At 37.8% G+C, this 19,251-nt stretch overlaps 2 protein-coding genes and 2 pseudogenes across 3 annotated transcripts; 2 read left to right on the forward strand and 2 right to left on the reverse strand.

Moving 5' to 3' along the window:
- The first annotated feature begins 1,318 nt into the window (after positions 1–1,318).
- On the forward strand, positions 1,319–2,518 carry LOC149107980 (pyroglutamylated RF-amide peptide receptor-like; annotated as a pseudogene).
- Positions 2,519–3,814: 1,296 nt separating this feature from the next.
- On the reverse strand, positions 3,815–6,674 carry LOC149107981 (uncharacterized; annotated as a pseudogene).
- A 6-nt stretch (positions 6,675–6,680) lies between these two features.
- LOC149107982 (galanin receptor 2a-like) lies at positions 6,681–9,942 on the forward strand. The gene has a single exon (XM_089295687.1). The coding sequence runs from the start codon at positions 7,033–7,035 to the stop codon at positions 8,152–8,154; it is 1,122 nt and encodes a 373-aa protein (XP_089151813.1). The 5' UTR covers positions 6,681–7,032; the 3' UTR covers positions 8,155–9,942.
- Positions 9,943–10,777: 835 nt separating this feature from the next.
- Positions 10,778–17,059, reverse strand: LOC110059517 (adenosine receptor A2b-like). 2 transcript variants are annotated; one of them, XM_020766226.2, is made up of 2 exons: positions 15,091–17,059; positions 10,778–14,624 (listed from the first exon to the last, which is right to left on the reverse strand). In XM_020766226.2, the coding sequence occupies exon 2, from the start codon at positions 13,510–13,512 to the stop codon at positions 12,571–12,573; it is 942 nt and encodes a 313-aa protein (XP_020621885.1). In that variant the 5' UTR covers positions 13,513–14,624; positions 15,091–17,059; the 3' UTR covers positions 10,778–12,570. The 2 variants fall into 2 exon arrangements, with proteins under 2 accessions (XP_020621885.1, XP_020621876.1); XM_020766217.2 differs by having other exon boundaries at positions 10,778–14,201; positions 14,524–17,059.
- Between the last annotated feature and the right edge of the window lie 2,192 nt (positions 17,060–19,251).

Here is a 19,251-nt window from a genome sequence, read left to right on the forward strand (position 1 = left end):
AAAAAAACTTAATCTAAAATAAATTAAATAAAAAGAAATTGTCAAAGTTCATTTGGTCAGTTGGTTCCATCTGTTGCCAGTGTTTGGTCTCTTTGTATCAGATAGGCTTCCCTTGCTTTTCGACGAGAAACATTGTTTGTAGGTTGAAGTTCAAGAAGAGTGAGTCATGTTCTTGTGTTCTGTGAATCATTTGCGAAATGTACTTTTACTTTCCCTTATGTATTATTACAAGAGCTTATGATTCTCTTGGTTTTTAATTTCCTAGTTTTACATTCTGTCATGTGAGTGATAAATGAATAGTTTAAATAACTAGCGTAATCATAAAAATTATATTTTCTGTGATTGTGATTGGTTTAAAAAACTTCTATTTTCCACTAATTCACTTGCCAAGTTGTTATCGGACAGTTTGTTATTGGACAGTTTGTTATCGGACAGTTCAATAAGCCAATCACATTCAAAGTTGCAGTTTAAATCAACCAATCACATTCAAAGTTGTAGTTACGTGCGTGCGCGCGCGCTTGCTTTTGTGTTTTTGGCGCCTAATTGCCGGTAAGAGGCGCGGTGGCGCCGTTTACATCTCCTTTGTAGGTATTTTAATGCCAATTTTCTCTTTCTTTCATAACTTGGCTATTCTTCTTTTCTCGGAAATTGTAATTTTTATGATTAATTGGTAGTAAGACTTCGTGTCGTCCAATTCGGTCTGTAATCATACTCGTGATAAACAAAACGGACTCCCGTTGCGCGGTCGTCCGATTTTGTTATCACTCTTATGATAACCGACCGAATTGGACTCCACTCAGTCCTATTACCATTACTTATAACCTTCTAACCCTAGCCGAGTAAATGTACATTGAGTTTTAGAGCTCTGACAAGAAGTCGTATTCGTGTTAAATTCATTTAAAACTGATATACGCTTTGTTGTAGTATTTAGAGTAAATATACTCCAGTTCATGTTTTTTTCTGCGGTCTTAATTGTACTTATTGAGCAAGTAATGTTTTTCAAAAGTTTCGTTATAAGGCAGTTTTAAAGTGGCTTTTTTCATGCATGAAAAGGCTCTAAAGAGTTAACTCATGGTCAGCAAAAAAACGTTGTTAGTTTTGTTAATCCATGTAGCTGTTCATTTGTGTTGTGCAGTTCAAACTGTGGATATGTTTGTACATGTTTAATTAATTGATAGCTGAGAATTTGGCAAACATTCTAAATACCAGGAATGAATGACGTGTTTTAAACTGAATGTTGAGATCTGAGATCTGCAGATCTTTCCGATGCCTGATAACTGGACTAACATTTTAAAGGAGTTCAGTCACGCTATTGAGTTATTTTTGGCCACATACAAAATTATCTTAAAAATTGAAGAAACCTGAAAATAATAGTTTACAAACTGCATTGTTTGTGGCGTTCTTCTTCGCCAGAAACGACATCTGAAGAACTTTTCAAATTTTCATCTCTTCAATCTCGGTATAACTGACATTATTTTCAGACTTGCTCTCACACCAATGTTGCTAACCATTGAATATACCGCCGTGGAACATGGAAGTGATGCTGTTTGCAAGCTTGGCGCGTTTGGAACCTACACAACATTGGCTGTTACATTCACGCTCCTGTTGGGAATTGCTTTTGATCGCTATGTCCTTATTGTACACCCGTTAAAAGCTAGATACATCACATGGAAACACAGTCGAAATGCCGTCACTATTTCGTGGTTTTACGGAGCATTTTGTTCTTCGCCATTCCTTTACAGCATGACATACATAAAAGATGACTGGAACCTTACGGCTGACACAGAATACGAGCGTTCCTCTCGACTTTAGGCGTTCCTTTCCAAATCTCTTCAAGTGTTTTTCTTGTTTTTGCTTTCTTAGACCCTCTGGTTTTAATGGCTGTGGCATACAGCAAGGTTTTAAAAGTGCTCTGGCGACGATCTCGAAGTAAAGTAATCAATTCAAAAATAGCTGAAGCAAAACTTCGTGCTGTGAAAATGATGATTGTAATCGTTGTCGCCTATTTCATAAGTTGGGGACCGAAACTTATTTGGATTTGTCTACAAGCTTTTGAGGTTGTATCTTTGCAGTATCCGATTGATTGGGAAAGCGAGGAAATTTCTTGGGAAGACAACATTAAAGAGGAGAAAAACTACATAATGTTACTCCTCATTGATGACATAACAGATCTTTTTACTTTTACAAGTTCAATTTTAAATCCAGTAATATTTGGTTATTACAACATGTCTTTCAGAGAAGACTTGAAGAAGTGCTGTAATTGCTCAAAATGTGGTCGAAAATCCAAACGGAAAACCGAGGCAGAGAAACGAAATCCCTGCGTTTTGGACTAGGTGATATGCCTCTGCCTGTTGCTATAGCTACGGTCCTGGTTTGAAATAACGTACCGATGGTGGTTCGCTTTTCCTTGGATAATTTTCAAGATTTTTCGGTGTTCCTAAAAACTTTTCTTTCCCAGATTTATCCCAGGTTATAAAGTTTTGCTTTTCGATAAATTTAAGAAACTTGGCTGAATTTTTTTTTTACTATATTTCAAACTCACATTCACATCACATCAGAATTATATAACTTATCTCTTTTGTTTTGATTAGCATTTAAGAAATAGAAAACATGTACCGCGTTTCTATCGAGTTTTAGTAGAATTCCACCTGTACACTGAAGCAAATGCTGCAATCTGATTGGCTGAGTCATTGCACACTATCAGCCATTAGTGTGCAGTGGCTGGAAGTCGTCTTCGAAAAATCGACGTTTTTTCGTTTTCCAAAGATTTGGAGGACAATTTTGATGCAAATGGTAATTAAAGGAGCTACGTCACGTGAGAAGTCGAAACGAAGGACATTTACGGTTTCTTGACTTTTAAAAAGGTTGAAATAATCGAAAAAACTGAAGCGCGCACACAACTTCAATTTTAAATGACAATTCAATCCGAGCGATCTTTTTCAGGCGCAAAGTTTAATAAATACTTCAAGAAATAACTGGAAACCGTTATTTGCTATTAATTTTAGTAAGAATTCTACTAAAACAATTAGATTATTCGCTCTCGATTCCTATGAGGTGATAGGAATCTTGAGCTCATAATCTAATTGTTAAATAGAAACACAGAACTAGCACGAGTTCTTGGGGTAATGATGCCGCGTGTAGAGAGAATTTACATTTTGATAATCACAGTTAACAAGTTGTTTTCCTTTTTTTTCGTCGCGGTGTTTTCTAAAAGAAATAGGAAGCATGTCCTCCGTGTTTCTATCGAGTTATAGAAACACTCGCGAAAGTTTTGGAGAACTCGAAAAAGCTGTGGAAACACTCGCCTACGGCTCGTGTTCCCACAGCATTTCTCGTTCTCCCAAACTTCCACTCGTGTTTCTATAACTCGTTATAGTTCACCACTAAATTTTCTCCGATTCTTATTGGTTTAAATTGATCACGTTACGCGATAGTGTTTATTCGCGGAGAGACACTATCAGCCCACGGTGCCCGTCCAGGGAAAACACCCGGATGGATAGTACTCGTCCGTGAAAAATTTCTTGTAAACAAGCGATTTTATAAAAAAAAATAAACAATTGAAATTGTATCAAGTGGGTTTTGTTTACTTTCCTTTTTAAATTTTTCATTTCGCTTTGACTGCGTTCATCTAAAAAAGTTGAAAATACTTCCATGTTATTTTTGAACTGGCGCGCGGAAGAAAATTTAGTGGTGAACAATAAAGACAGTAAAGTGTCTATGTCTCGGAACTTACTATCGGTCTGATAGTTGTCCCTTGGAAATTTGATGTTCTTAAAACTAGCATATTTGACCTCGAAGTTTCGCTTCTCGGGCAAATATTTGTTTTAAGAACATCAAATTCCGCGGGGCAACTATCAGCCGATAGTTCCTTGACAGAAAAACTCTATTGTTTAAATAGAAACACGGTACATGTTTACTATTTCTTAATTAACATGTTTCACTATTATGTTAGAATCAACAAATTTTTAGAAACGGATTTCACTAAAAAAAAGTAACGTTAAAAAGCAACGACGTTTCGACCGTTCGACGGTCATTTTTAAGTTGAAAAGTAAAATTTTTGCATGCGCCCAAATATATACAATCGATTATAAGAATGCTAATGAGACCCTGACTTAAAACTCTGAAATATTTACATGAAAACAATACAAGAAATAATTAAGTAAATAGCTTCGCGCGGATCGAGTCACTCGATCTGTTCAATTTTGGTTGAAGTTTACGAATAAAAAGCATTTCAAAAATCAAATAGTCGAGGTAACTCTGACATTTTTTTTGGCAAAATCCTGAAATTGCTTCCAATGGTCTCTGGATCCTTTCCGTGCTCATCCTTTACGTGATTGCTGCGATTGTTGATCACTTATGTTGGTTCTGTCCTCGTGTACCGGTTCACAAGAACCGATACAAAAGACCCAACAATGTTCAACAGCTAAGCAAAGGTTCGTAAAGAAAGAAGTACAATGGTTATTCCCGCTGTGTACCGGTACACCAGGACACAACCCTTATGTTCGTCTACACGTTGATGTAGGTGTCGACTCGTGAAGCCGACATAGTCTGCATCGCACAGACCACACTTTTAATAATAAACAACGTTTTGTTGATTCACAATTGGAGGTTTATGTTCCTTTGGTCTGAATTGTCCTTTGATCTTCTGACTTGTGTAAACAGGCTGGACAACGGCATCAATCTTTTGGCTGAGATCACCGAGTTGGCGTCTTACCGCATTCGCCGATTTCTGGTCTTTGAACGGTAAGACAATTCTGATGGGAGCATCTTGTTCATCGCATACTTGTTGTTTAAAACACACATTCTCAGTAACTTTCATTTCAATAAAATGTCTGGTGGTGTTCTCTGCGAGGGTTTTGGGAAAATGCAGGCGAGCAAAAACCATTTTAAGACGTTCACATTCTTGATGGAAGAACCGCCAATTCGAGGAGAGTTTGAACGCACGGTTTAACATTGTCTTCAGTAGACAATGTCTATACCTTACGTCAGCATGGCTTTGGTAATGCAGTAAAAGCCCAGTATCGGTCGGTTTCACGTAGACCTTCGTATCTAATCAGGGACCATTTCTGATAATCACCATTCCAAGAAAGGGAAGCTTTCCGTTGTCTTCGAGTTCAATTGTGAAGCTGAGTGAGGGGTGGATTTCATTCAGTGTTAACAACAATTCAGAGGCAGATGAAGCATCGGGCATTTTGCTAAGGGTGTCGTAACCCTCGTAGAGAACACCATCAGACATTTTATTGAAATGAAAGTTACTGAGAATGTGTGTTTTAAACAACAAGTATCCGATGAACAAGATGCTCCATCAGAATTGTCTCACCGTTCAAAGACCAGAAATCGGCGAATGCGGTAAGACACCAACTCGGTGATCTCAGTCGAAAGATTGATTCCGTTGTGCAGCTTGTTTACACAAGTCACAACTGATCAAAGGACAATTCAAACCAAAGGAACAATTGTGAATCAACAAAACGTTGTTTATTATTAAAAGTGTGGTCTGCGCGATGCAGACCATGTCGGCTTCACGAGTCGACACCTACATCAACGTGTGGAGGAACATAAGCGATCGACAATCGGCAATTATGTAAAGGCCGGGGGGGGGGTACTTTGGGAATGTCTGGGTGGGGATGTGCCGCTGGGACTCTGGAACCCTTGCCCTATACCAGAGCTAGATCAGCTGAATTTTGCTACCCCATACTAGAGTAAACTCCCCAAGTTCCCCCATCTATCGACACTGTTGAGGCTGATTTGAGTAAATTTAAACTTGCCGATTTGATTTCTTTATATTTTTGAGTGGAAATTCCTGCTTTCCTTAGTCTGGATAAAATCTTCAACCAACTAGTCAGTTTTGTGAAAAATGATAGCCTTTTCTAGACCCAAACGCGCTGATTTATATACCCTATCCTAGAGTAAACTGCTTGAAAACCATACCCTTCACAGCGGCACATACCTATATAGCCCATATATGGCAGTGCCCTCCCCCCCGGAGCGTAAAGGATGAGCACGGAAAGGATCCAGAGACCATTGGAAGTAATTTCAGGATTTTGAAAGAATGTCAGAGTTAACTCGACTGTTTGATTTTTGAAATGCTTTTTATTCGTAAACTTCAACCAAAATTGAACAGACAGAGTGACTCGATCGGCACGAAGCTATTTACTTAATTATTTCTTGTATTGTGTCTATGTACATATTTCAGAGTTTTAGTCAGTGTCCATTAGTATTCTTATAATCGATTGTATATATTTGGGCGCATGCAAAAATTTTACTTTTCAAGTTAAAAATGACCGTCGAACGGTCGAAACGTCGTTGCTTTTTAACGTTAACTTTTTTAGTGAGATCACTATATGTGTTCGGCTTAAATTTTCTTGTTTTGTTTTCCTACTTGTATGACATTTACAAAGTGCAACGAAAACGCTGGACTCGTCTTTGGCAAGTAAACTTACAAACTGAAGTTTAGGCGCTTATCTCGTAAAATTATCATGAATTTCCATATAACACTTCAAATTGGGCGTGAAATTAAAGCTTTAACATATTCCTTTGTCTTAATGAAGTCATTTGAATATTTTAGAGCTATTGTTTGTCATTTTTCTGTTATTGCTTAGTATTATCACTTTTAGTATTCCCATGTTTTAAATTTATATATGTTATATATATGCTAATTTCACTTGAAGATGACGTTGAAGGTCGAAACGTCGCTCAATTTTCATCCGTAGTTTCACTGTTTTCGTCAAATGTCAAGCTGGAATTGCCGGAAAGTCAAGCCATCTACAGTTGCCTCTATTACTCATTGAATACACCTTTTTACCAAGCAGCTGGTTAAAACGATTCCCGTTGAAAAACCAAACCACATTTTGCCTTTTACAAACGCTTCTGTCCGATTTGAAAGATTTCCAAGCAGAATTTTCTTTTTAATATTTCAAAACAGTTTTCGTAGACTTTCAGTGCACCGTGTATATTGGTGTAGATGTTACGTTTGGAAAGTTGTATCTTCAAGCAAGCGTTTTTACGGTGATTGAAAGGGAAGCCTGATTAATCATGGATTGGAACTTCACAGACGACGAAAATCTTCCTGATTTCGACGAAGAGTATTTATTTGAAGAATTCGGATCCACTCCTGACAACATCTCTCGTGCACGTTTTGCAATCATTGGGATTTTGATAATTTGCGGAATTTTCGAAAATGCCATGATTTGTTGGATACTGGTACGTAAGAAAAAGTACTTGAGGAGCTTTGCCAACTTTCATTTACTCAATTTAGCCATTACAGACATTATATTTCGGATTTTGGCCGTTCCAGATCTGCTAGAAGACCAGCTTATTGCCAGGAGCGATTTCGCGTGTAAAATTGGAGAGTTTTGTAGATATGCCACTTTAGCGGTTACATTTGCTGTCCTGGCCGGACTTGCCTTTGATCGTTACATCCATATTGTTCATCCCTTTAGAGCTCGAACAGTCACTTGGAAACATAGTCGAAACGTAATTGCATTGTCATGGACTTACAGTCTACTGTGTTCAGCTCCATTTTTGTACAGCATAACACGTGAAGTTGAAGTGGACGACGAAACCTTGGAAAAAATTTCAAGCTGCTACGATATGCCTGGCCCGCCTTCACGTATTTCTTGGTCTGTGTTTCTTTTGTTTTCATTTGTAATTCCTTTGGTTTTTATGGCAGTCGTGTACGGTAAAGTTGTGAGTGTTTTATGGAGTCGCGCTCGTAGAAAGATGATAAACAAACAGAGGGACAAGACCAAGATGTTAGCTGTAAAGATGATGGTGGTAATTGTCCTTACATATCTTGTTACCTGGGGTCCCAGGCTTGTTATGAAAACCATGGAAGTTTTTAATTTTGAAGAAGACAACTTTGAGAGGGCTGAGAGCGAAGAAGAGGAAGTGGCCGAACTCGACAACGGTCCATTGATATCTCATGTACTGGAGGCAACATTTGATGTATTGTCATTAGCGAGTTCAGTTTTAAATCCTCTGATATTTGGCTATTATAATGGAAGTTTTAGAAGCGAGATAAAGAACATCTTTTTGGGAATGAAAAGAGCAAAATGCTTTAAAAAACGTACACAACGAATAGGCCCTCGGGTCCCAAAAATTCATGTTCCCAGCACGAGCAATGGAACCAACCTGACAAACTACAGCACTTCATGAGCTTTTGTACTGTTACACTGAACACAGAGCTTATGAAAGCAAAATTAATCAGCGTCTACGAACTTCTTTTCGCTGTAAAATCTTTTCCGTTTTATTTCTTTTTTCAGTTTTCTTTTTAGCGAATTCGCTGACACATAACAAACTGTGTTGACATTATTTGAATAAACTATGTGAACAGTAAATGTCAATTTAAAGAAACATTGACAATCTATGGCAGTACAATTAGTAAAGCTAAAATTATTTATCTTTTTACGTCTGCGTATAGAAACATATTTTGAGATAATTTGGGGTGTATCTGGGAATTTCCAGCTGTATTTTCTTTGTCTGGGAATTTTAATGTAGTTTTAGATTATTATTTGGTAGAATAAAACAAAGCCTGGGAAACATACTGCAATAATCAATCAGAATAGAGATAAAGCTGGTTAAACTAAAAAAAATTACAATGTAGCACAGAATTGGAAAAATCATTTTAAGGAAAACTGAAACAACATGTAATTACGATTTCAAGAGAGGTTAGTATTTATAATCACAATAGGATATTAGTTAATTGCCGCCTGAACTATCGGATCGAAAACAAGTAATTTCCTTCTTTACGAACTATTTGACTGCTACGCTCCTCACACTTTTAACCCAAACCTGAATTATAAACAGTTTCACAAACCTCTGTCATTGAGAACTTGTTGCGTTGGCTAGTCTTAACACCTTAAAAAATCCTTAATTTGTATTCAACCTTTCTAATCCTAAATGATCTCATTTCTCATTTAGGTCTAAATAGGAATCTGTTACAATAGAAACATGAGTTATGTCATAAGCTTTCAATCTACCGATTTGTATTTCTCCATTGGAATACAGCTCTTGAGTTATTTCTAATTTCTCAAAATTTTTGCACGAAACTTCCATTAGTTGTATTGTAAGTAATGGCAGTAGTGTCGTAAATGATATTAGAATTGTAAGTAATGTAAGTACTGTATTGTAGGTAATGTTAGTATTGTAAGAAGTGTCAGTAGTGTAAAAAAAACAACAACAACAACAAATGTATAAATCGAACTCATTTGTTTCAATTGTTACGTTCATTACAACTCTAGCACAATCCGCCGTAGGTAAAAAGATGGCGACTGGTACATTTACCCATAATTCTTAGCGCACAGAAACTTAGACAACGCTCATAAAAACGCAAAGAAACGTTCTAAAACCCTCAAACCTAGAATACACAATGTGGCTAGCACAAGGAAAAATACTGCAAAAATATAGCTTTTTTTGTATTTTACGGGCTGTATTAGGCTCGCATGGTATTGTGGTAAAATGTACAGCCGCCATCTTTTTACCTATGGAGGATTAGGGTGTTTTCCTATAATACTTAAATCTGAATAATTAAACCTAGGGCACAGTATTTGGCCCCGTTTGCCATTTGTCATGTTTTGCTGGTTTTTTCATAAAGGGAAGGTACATTTAACTCAATCTTGTTTGAAGTTTCTCAAATACACCATTACCGAGTGTTTTTAGTGTAACCTTGTTGTCATGGTGATATCCTAATCCCGAAACATGTCGATTTGCCTATTAAAATAACTTAAGGTGGAAACTGTAAAATAAAGTGATATTCAAGAGGAATTTGTACATTTTACGATTGATATAAGGGAAGGGCAAATTACTTCAGTACAATGCAAAGATTTTAAATTTTATAATTGCATGCATAGTGCCTTGCAAGGGTACGCTTCTAGGTCAACGGAAGTGATATAAAACTGGCTTGATTGCAATAAAAATATAACGAAATTTGGTTACTACGGAAAAGTGTTTTCTGTTATTTTTTCAAATAAATCGTTCACTTTTTTTAATGTATTTGTTCATTTATTTATTATTTATTTTTAAAATGCTTTGTGTTGTTTTATATGAAGTAAATTGGAAATTGGTATGCGTTCACTAATGCATGCATTAAATTCAAGTGCCTTCTGTTAAAACGGTTTTTATACCGCTGAATAACGTGAATTCAAGGTGAAGAGACTGGAAACAAATAGCTTTTCCAAACTAGTACCTAGGCGTTTGCATCCTGTCAACCCCTGACATCATAATTCGGACGCTTGACGTCACCAAATGATCTAAATCGTTCCCATGCTCTTTTGCGCGCTTAAGATCTGCGGGTTTCAGTTGCAAAAAAAGGATAGCAGGAAATCTACAAGTTTTGCTGGAAACTAGCATTACAGAGCATGAACAAATTCGAGATGGAATATCAAAAGTTAGAGCAAGGAAACTTACAGTGAGTGGCCACGTAACGTTAACTGCTTGACTGGTATGCCAGGTTTCTTCCTTAAGACATTTTCGCACAAGTAGTCACACAAAGTGTAAATAAAACCAAATTGGTGAAATTTCTGGCACTCTAGGTGTGACATTCAAGGAGGAATTGGACAATATCTGGGTGGGGAAAGCGCTAATGAGCTCATGCATTCTACCTTTGTAAAATTTTTAGTTTTTAAATCCGCGTCGCACAAAAAGTATCCAATATGTTGGGCTCAAAATCCTTGGGACAGTTAATTGTGCTCTGCCATTTCAATTTTCAGAGCTGATATTTTTGTAGCTTGTTCACTAACTGAGTTACTTATGCTATTGAGGCAAATATTGTAAACAAAGATCCCCTTATAACGCAAGTTAAAATAACGGCTCTAAAATTTGAATTCTATTTACAGTTTACAATGGCAGTTAATGCTTAACTAGTAGAAGTTACACGTAGATATAAGATGATAAGATTAATAAATATATACAATGTCAAACACGATAGAAAATAATGACAGTGATAAAGAGCGATATCTAATAAAATATGTGATATAGATATAGCGGGAAAAAAAATTTAATCTAAAATAAATTAAATAAAAAGAAATTGTCAAAGTTCATTTGGTCAGTTGGTTCCATCTGTTGCCAGTGTTTGGTCTCGTTGTATCAGATAGGCTTCCCTTGCTTTTCGACGAGAAACATTGTTTGTAGGTTGAAGTTCAAGAAGAGTGAGTCATGTTCTTGTGTTCTGTGAATCATTTGCGAAATGTACTTTTACTTTCCCTTATGTATTATTACAAGAGCTTATGATTCTTTGGTTTTTCATTTCCTAGTTTTACATTCTGTCATGTGAGTGATAAATGAATAGTTTAAATAACTAGCGTAATCATAAAAATTACAATTTCTGTGATTGTGATTGGTTTAAAAAACTTCTATTTTCCACTAATTCACTTGCCAAGTTGTTATCGGACAGTTTGTTATTGGACAGTTTGTTATCGGACAGTTCAATAAGCCAATCACATTCAAAGTTGCAGTTTAAATCAACCAATCACATTCAAAGTTGTAGTTACGTGCGTGCGTGCGCGCTTGCTTTTGTGTATTTGGCGCCTAATTGCCGGTAAGAGGCGCGGTGGCGCCGTTTACATCTCCTTTGTAGGTATTTTAATGCCAATTTTCTCTTTCTTTCATAACTTGGCTATTCTTCTTTTCTCGGAAATTGTAATTTTTATGATTAATTGGTAGTAAGACTTCGTGTCGTCCAATTCGGTCTGTAATCATACTTGTGATAAACAAATCGGACTCCCGCTGCGCGGTCGTCCGATTTTGTTATCACTCTTATGACAACCGACCGAATTGGACTCCACTCTATTACCATTACTTACAACCTTCTAACCCTAGCCGAGTAACTGTATATTGAGTTTTAGGGCACTGACAAGAAATCGTATTGATGTTAAATTCATTTAAAACTGATATATGCTTTGTTTTAGTATTAAGAGTAAGTATACTCCAATATATCTTTTTTTTTTTCTGCGGTCTTAATTGTACTTATTGAGCAAGTAATGTTTTCCAAAAGTTTCGTTATAAGGCAGTTTTAAAGTGGCTTTTTCATGCATGAAAAGGCTCTTAAGAGTTAACTCATTGTCAACAAAAAAAGCATTGTTAGTTTTGTTAATCCATGTAGCTGTTCATTTGTGTTGTCACAACACGAGTGCAATTCAAACTGTGAATATGTTTGTACATGTTTCATTTAACTGATAGCGGAGAATTTGTCAAACATTCTAAATACCAGGAATGAATGACGTGTTTTAAACTGAATGTTGAGATCTGAGATCTGCAGATCTTTCCGATCCCTGCGGAGAACTGGGCTAACATTTTAAAGGAGTTCAGTCACGCTATTGAGCTATTTTGGCCACATATACAAAATTACCTTAAAAATTGAAGAAACCTGAAAATAATAGTTTAATAGGATAGAAAAACACTAAAGATATGATAATAAACCATAAAGAAACAAGAATGGTTTAGGATGGAGAAGATTAACACGGATTACAAATGACGACAAACTTGAGAAATTTAGGCTAAACGTGATGTGGCTCCTTTGACTGAAACCCGAGAAATCGACGCGAAATTAACCAGATAACTGGGATTCTATCCTCCCTATCGAGACCGTCCTTTCAGCGCCCTTACACGCAGTACTTTAAGAAACCCCATTCGAAACTGTTTCGTTCGAATTGCATAAACCCAGGGATTACAAAACGAACTGATAAATGACAGAAAAGCCGCCCAAAACCACAGATAGTCTATACACTGTATTTCAGAGGGATCAGCAGTTGAAACATGCCACAGTGAGAGGGCGAGACTTGGCGACCACAAAAACGCGAACAGACCGATCACAATACACAAAGTTAAAGCAGCCTTCTTGTTTTTCAAGACTTCCTTGTAATAACGTGAATTGATGACGCTATCTGCGGCTATGCGAAGACATTGCGTTTGCGCGGCTTGGAAGATGTAAACGTAACAATACAAGATGACAAAGAAAGGCAGAAAAACCGTTAAAACTGTTGTACAAATCCACAGCGAAGGGAGATCTTCACCGCGGTGGATAACAAGACGCTGGGAAGCGTAAAAGAAAGAGAAAACCCATATTGACGCCACGCAATAGCAAGAACGCTTAACTGTGACAATTTCGGAATAACGCAAGCACTCTTTCACTGCGATGAAGCGCTCAATGGAAACAGCTGTCAGAGTGAAGGTTGAGGTTATAACCGTTTGAAGCCACAACCAATGTTCTGCGACTCGTAAAGGGTGCTGATCATCTTCCGTGGCTTTAACGATGAAGATCGAAGTATAAACTGGATTCATGAGCAAACCAACCAGCAAATCAGCGACGGCCAGTGAGGCAATGAAAAAGCTAGAAACCTTTCTTAAGGGAGAAAAGCTGTAAATTGCTGTCAAGACTAATAAGTTGCTTCCCACGGATAAAATCCCGGAGATGGTATTCAACCAGGCCAAGAGAGTGTATGAAGAGTCCTCAAATGATGTGCCTATGTTCCAGCAAAGCGTCGAGTTTTTCATTTTTTTCAAAATAAGCCGTTTCATTGAATCATTCCATAACTCATATTCAGATTGATAATGAACTTAACACACGACAGCCTTGCTCAGTTCTAACTTAGATTTGTTGATTTTTGCCTTAATAGTTTTCACGCATCATGCCAAAGTTTTCGCAGGTGAAAGATCTTATTACCCACAGCTACAATTAACCTCTTAGCCACTTCCTTAGTTAAATTAGCTTTGTTTACCCAGGAACATAGTTCCTTTCATATTGGTGTCAATAACGTCTTCATTTATAATGAACTGAAACAAAAGCGGTTAGTAAAAGTATAATTTGCTGCGGCTCTGTCTACACAGAATAAGATCTATTTTTAATAACCTTCAGGCAAGCCTGAATAGCTCGTTTATTAACACCAGTTTTTTTGTAGGTATAGTATATATTGGTGGGTTATAATTTGTTTCGATGAACCACAATACCATTTTTTTTTAAGTTCAGTTTTCTTTTACGTTCGGAAAATCTCGTTTCTTGAAATAGCTGGGTCGCTTCTGTGATTAAATTTTGACTTAATTTGTTTTTAACTTTTTAAGGTCTCAATTGCTTCAGAGGATTTGTTTTCAAAATCTCGGACTTTCAATAATAGATTGACGTCAAGGTTCTCCCTTGGATCGAAATACAGCGGATGTAGCTGACAATTTTAATTGTATCTGAAAGGGTAGCATTAAAGATATTTCATAACCTGTAAATGCTACCGCATTGAGTTGAACAGCGGTATTGCGCACTAGGCGCCAGTTTTACCTCGATGTAGAGTCACGTGACAAAAAAAGGCACATGAGTTTTGCTGTTCCGAACAAGGTCGAACCTCGGCAGTTTGTAAATGTACTATTTTCGCCTCGGTTCTTTCGTCAAAGATTGTGATAATTCTGAACTACACGCCGGAAGTCTTAAGGCAAGGAAGGTACGGAAAGACTTGTGTATCAGATGTAGCGAAATTAAAGATATGGCAGTTCGTTTACAAGCCGTGAGTATGATCTTTTGGAACTTACCGACGGTCACATAACCCAATAGCTCTGCCGAGTAAATCGACTGAGGCTGATCCTATGTCTCTCTCAGGCGTCAAGGCCTTGTGGGATACGTTAAGAAAAACACAGACCCCGTTCAGCTGGCGAGAGAAACAGGGCAATCTGGTTTTACAAAATAACAAACTGAATGATTGGAGTCACGATTTAAACGCTGTAATCAATTGCAATTCCAATTTTAAATGCTGTGATCAATTCCCGCTGTAATCAACTCCAAAAATTTAAGTTGGGTTAATTTCAGTGGTGTTTGCACCAAGATGATTTTTCATGACACAATTAGGTTCTTCAACGCTATAGCGAACCCGCTTAAAGGTTGTTAGAAAACGCCACGAAGGAAATCGCTTTCTAAGTCTGTACTTATATTTGTCAAGTAGATTATGAGCTCGAGACTTCGAAAACCCAAAGAAGCGGCTTCCATTCTGTTAACAACCACACACTGCTGAATTACTCACTATCTACAACAGAATAGATATAAAAAGTGAAGAGCGAAGCCTTCCTACATCAGCCACACTGTTTGGTCACGTGCGAACAGTACATACATTCACTAACCTCTCTACGACGGCCACCTCTTCACAACGGTAGATGCTGCAATCTGATTGGTTGACCTATCGTACTCTATCAGCCGTAACCGTGTAGTAGCTGTTAGTCGTCTGCGAAATGGCCGCGTTTTCTCGTTTTCCCGAACCTAGGAGTAACATTTAGAAACAAATGGATAATTGAATTCTTGAAGCTCCTCTTCTCGGTAAATGTTTGTTTTAAAAACATCAAATTTCCTCAGGGCAACTATCAGCCGAAAGTTCCTCGACAGAAACACTCTATTGTTTGAATAGAAAACGATGAAAGAACCAATCAGACAAGCGGATTTCCAATAGAACACAGCAGTGCTGATGATAATCTCTGTGCAAATTAATAGATAGACATCAGACAGGCACGATTAGAATTAAAGCTTAGTAGCTACAAGAAAAATAATAAAATAATATAACAAAAATAATAATAATTTATAGCCTTTACAGATTAAGTACGGATGCTAACAAAAACATGATTGTTGATTATTAATGGGGTTTTTATGGCGGTAAAATCACAAGATCAGACGTTGTCTAGACAGCATATTCAGATCAGAATGCATTAATACAGTATTTAGTTTGTTTCTTGAGTCAAATCTAACTTTTTCTTTCAAATCTAGTTTGTCACTGCTTCACGTAATTATCTTTAAGACAACACGACAGTTTTGCGATGTATGAAGCCATACTTTTTGAAAACTATACCGGAACTTGTAAGCAGATTTTGTTATTCATAAAAGTTGAAGACTCAGAGGTCACTCAAGTTTAGTGATTAATGGCCTCCTGTTAGCTTAAGTTGCAAACACATCTGTACTCTACGATGGATAAAGAAGCACTGAAAATGCCGGCAGACTTCGGAGTGAGGAGGGAATTATTTTGAGAACAATATTAGAACCAAGCTTTCGCGCTGTTGTTGTAACGAACGTCACGCAAGTTTGTAACGCAAGTCGCTTGTTCAATGCTAATTCTCGCTTCAGCTGTTTCTGTCACTGATTCTTTCATCTTTTGCATGTACGTAAAACGGTTTGAAGTACAGAAGATGAAGCATTTCCTTTGGTAATTACGGTTAAATTTCCCATTTATCGATGGAGACAAGTTCATTTATGAAAACAGCAAGTCACTATCTTCTGTTGTAAGTGGGCTTTTGTTTACATCTCCCAACAGAAGGCGTCGCGTCGCTGTTGAATCCACTGATCACAGTTTCGTATGTCTTTCACTCGATCATAGAACTCGTGAGATGGCAGTCCGTTAATTCCTTGATCTCCAAGTCGCATTCTGCGACCGCATTGCGGGCAAATGACAGAGTTCTCGACAAGAAACTTCTTGAGACATGCTTCACAAAACACATGCAGACAGTTGAGTATTTTGACATTGTTGCTGTCGACTTTGTTGCAAAGTTTACATGAAGTATGATTGTTGTTTTCCTTTGAGAGGACATATGATGAAACTCTTGCATCCATTTTCGTATAATAAAGGCAATTCTCTAACCAGCTTTAATGATATTTCACGGTGAGTCATTCGTTATGACCTTATCTAGACCTCTCCCTTAGGGCCGGAATTTTATCACTGGTTTTCCGTTTCACTGCGTCACTTTATCGTGTATGCTTATATAAATACAATTCGCGGTATTTAGAATTTGAATAAGTAAATATTTAACGAGAGAGTCGTTTCTCTCCAGTGGTCATGCGAGAGCCAAATCAAAGTTTAAACTTCAGCTACCGTAATCCAGCTTATATGACGGGCGAAAAGGGGACGAGGAATTGATGTGTCAGGAATTCTATCTCAAGTACAGTCAAAATGTTATCAAAGAATACATTGCGCAAGATACTAACGAAGGCGTAGGAAGCCCTTCTCGGTTGACTGGTCGATGCCAAAAGGAACCAAAAGTAATAGGGGAAGCTGGCGAACTTTGACTCCATTCTTCTCTGGCAATCAAATAATCAAGATGGCGACAACTCATAAATGGAAGAAAAAGGGAGAGAAGTTTGATTCGCCTTCTATTTTGACAAAATAAGAAACAAAAACAACAACAAAAACAACAACAAAAGTGGTGATTGAAGTGACGTTCCTGGCAAGCTGACGGAAAAGGAAACACATTCTGGGCCACCGAAAGGAAATGACGTCGTTACGGTCAGCGAGTATTTCGCTAACCTTGGTCAAGCCGAGTTACTCGGTTTCAAGCCGTTTTATGTGAATAACAATATCATGCTTAAAATAACGTCACAAAGGTTTCAGTGTTTCAGGAAAAACGTTTATTCCTCCCTACAAGCATAATTTCCTTTGAATTCCGCGAGTTTCCCTTCAAGTCTTTTTTCGGGTTTTTTTTTTTTTATTTATTTTATTTTATTTTATTTTTTTGCGACGGCTGGTCACGTGACGTGCTTTTCAAGAACAAATTTAGTCATTAGTAGAGCATAATGTCATCAGAAATGGAAAAAATATTCACAAATAAGCTTACATGCAAATTTTCAGGTTAATATCCTTTACGAGGGAATTGTTGTGGGCGTTTGAGGTTAGCAGAATTTATAAGGGGGAAGCCAAAATCCTTGGAATTTTGTAAGTTTTCAAGCTGCCACAAAATCTTTGCCTTTTGGTCTGAGAGCCTAGAATTTTCCATTCTCCCCGATATTTTACTACTCTTTCTATCTCCGATAGTTATATGCCAGCAGCTTCCCATTGTAGTGATTAATAACGGAAAAGCTTTCTTCGCTTCCATACAAAAGTGGAGCCTTGGAGCCGACTGGCTCATAGCTGCCGGAGCTTATCCCGGTTTCTGTAGCATGAAGCGGCTAGGAGTATTTCTACTCCCCCTGGATGGGATGCTAGTCCATCGCAGGTCACCCCCCCCCCCCCCCCCCCCGCAATTTGTTAGGTTTCCCCAACAATTCGCCAGTACCCATTTACACTCCTGGGTGGAGAGAGGCACTGTGAGAGTTAAGTGTCTTGCCCAAGAACACAACACAGTGTCCCCGGTCAGGGACCGCTCGATCCGGGGACGAGCGCACTAACCATGAGGCCCTCGCGCCTCCACTCCTCCTCATACGAAACCTTCTAATTTTCGCTATATTTAAATCGTCAGTAAACCTCAATCTGACACGGCATTGGTCTGAAAATTGCTGTTCTGGTTATTTTAAACAAGCTCTTTCCAGTTCTGAAATTCATTTAGCTTTGAAGCTGTAGTTTAGAGTAAAGGAATTATCGTTCACGTGACAAACTGCTGCAAAAGGCCTGTTCCATTGGTTTGCGGATTTTCCCGCCATTTTGAAAAGACTGGGAATTCTCTCGGTCAAACTAAAACTTTATTTCGCGCCATTGTTCTTCAGCTACTCCAAAATAGCGGGAATAGAAAAGCGGATTAGCTTTTTTAACAGAAGAAAAAAAAAAACTCTTTTTGTAACTGGCTAGCGCTTGGAAAAGAAAATACCAGACAAGGCCCTCAAAATTGCATGTGTAACGGTAGCGAGATTGAGCAAGTCACTTCACAGAAGTTCTTAGGAGTAAAATTAGACAGCCAACTGAATTCCACTGAACATATCGACGACCTTTGCAAAAAGGTGTCACAAAGGATTGCTACACTTAAGAAGATTAAGCGTAACTTGCCCCTTGCAGAGCACAAGCTATATTTTAATGCTTTGATTGAGCCTATAATGTTGTATGGATCTTGCGTATGGACCACGGCGACGGAAGAGAACGTGAAACGTGTTTTTAAACTGCAAAAGCGTACAGCTCGTGTTATTCTTGACGCAGATTTTAGTAAAAGGAGCGCGGAGCTTTTTAGCCGGCTTGACTGGCTGCTACTGAAGAATGAAGTAAATCTTCAAAAGAGTAGTTTAATATTTAGGCGCATAAAAAACGAACAAGACTGTCCAAGCTACATAACGAACCTATTACCCAGAAATGCAGATACCAGGAGTGTCACCGGAGCTAGCCGCTATGGAATGTATAATCTGGCGTGTCCGCGTTATAATAGAGAAACTGAAGGGGGGGGGAGGGGGTGGGGGCGTACTTTTCAAGTTCGTGAGGTTAAGCTTTGAAATGTGATTTCACTCGATGCACGAAAGAACGACACCGTTAACGGCTTCAAAATTGCTCTTGAAAAATATTTGTTTAGCCTATTTTCGTGTCTTTTTTTTTATCTAAAAATTTAAAT

This window comes from Orbicella faveolata, unplaced genomic scaffold, assembly GCF_042242905.1.
Source record: "Orbicella faveolata isolate gen_17 unplaced genomic scaffold, um_ofav_v1 contig_26, whole genome shotgun sequence".
In the NCBI taxonomy this organism is placed as follows: Eukaryota; Metazoa; Cnidaria; class Anthozoa; order Scleractinia; family Merulinidae; genus Orbicella; species Orbicella faveolata.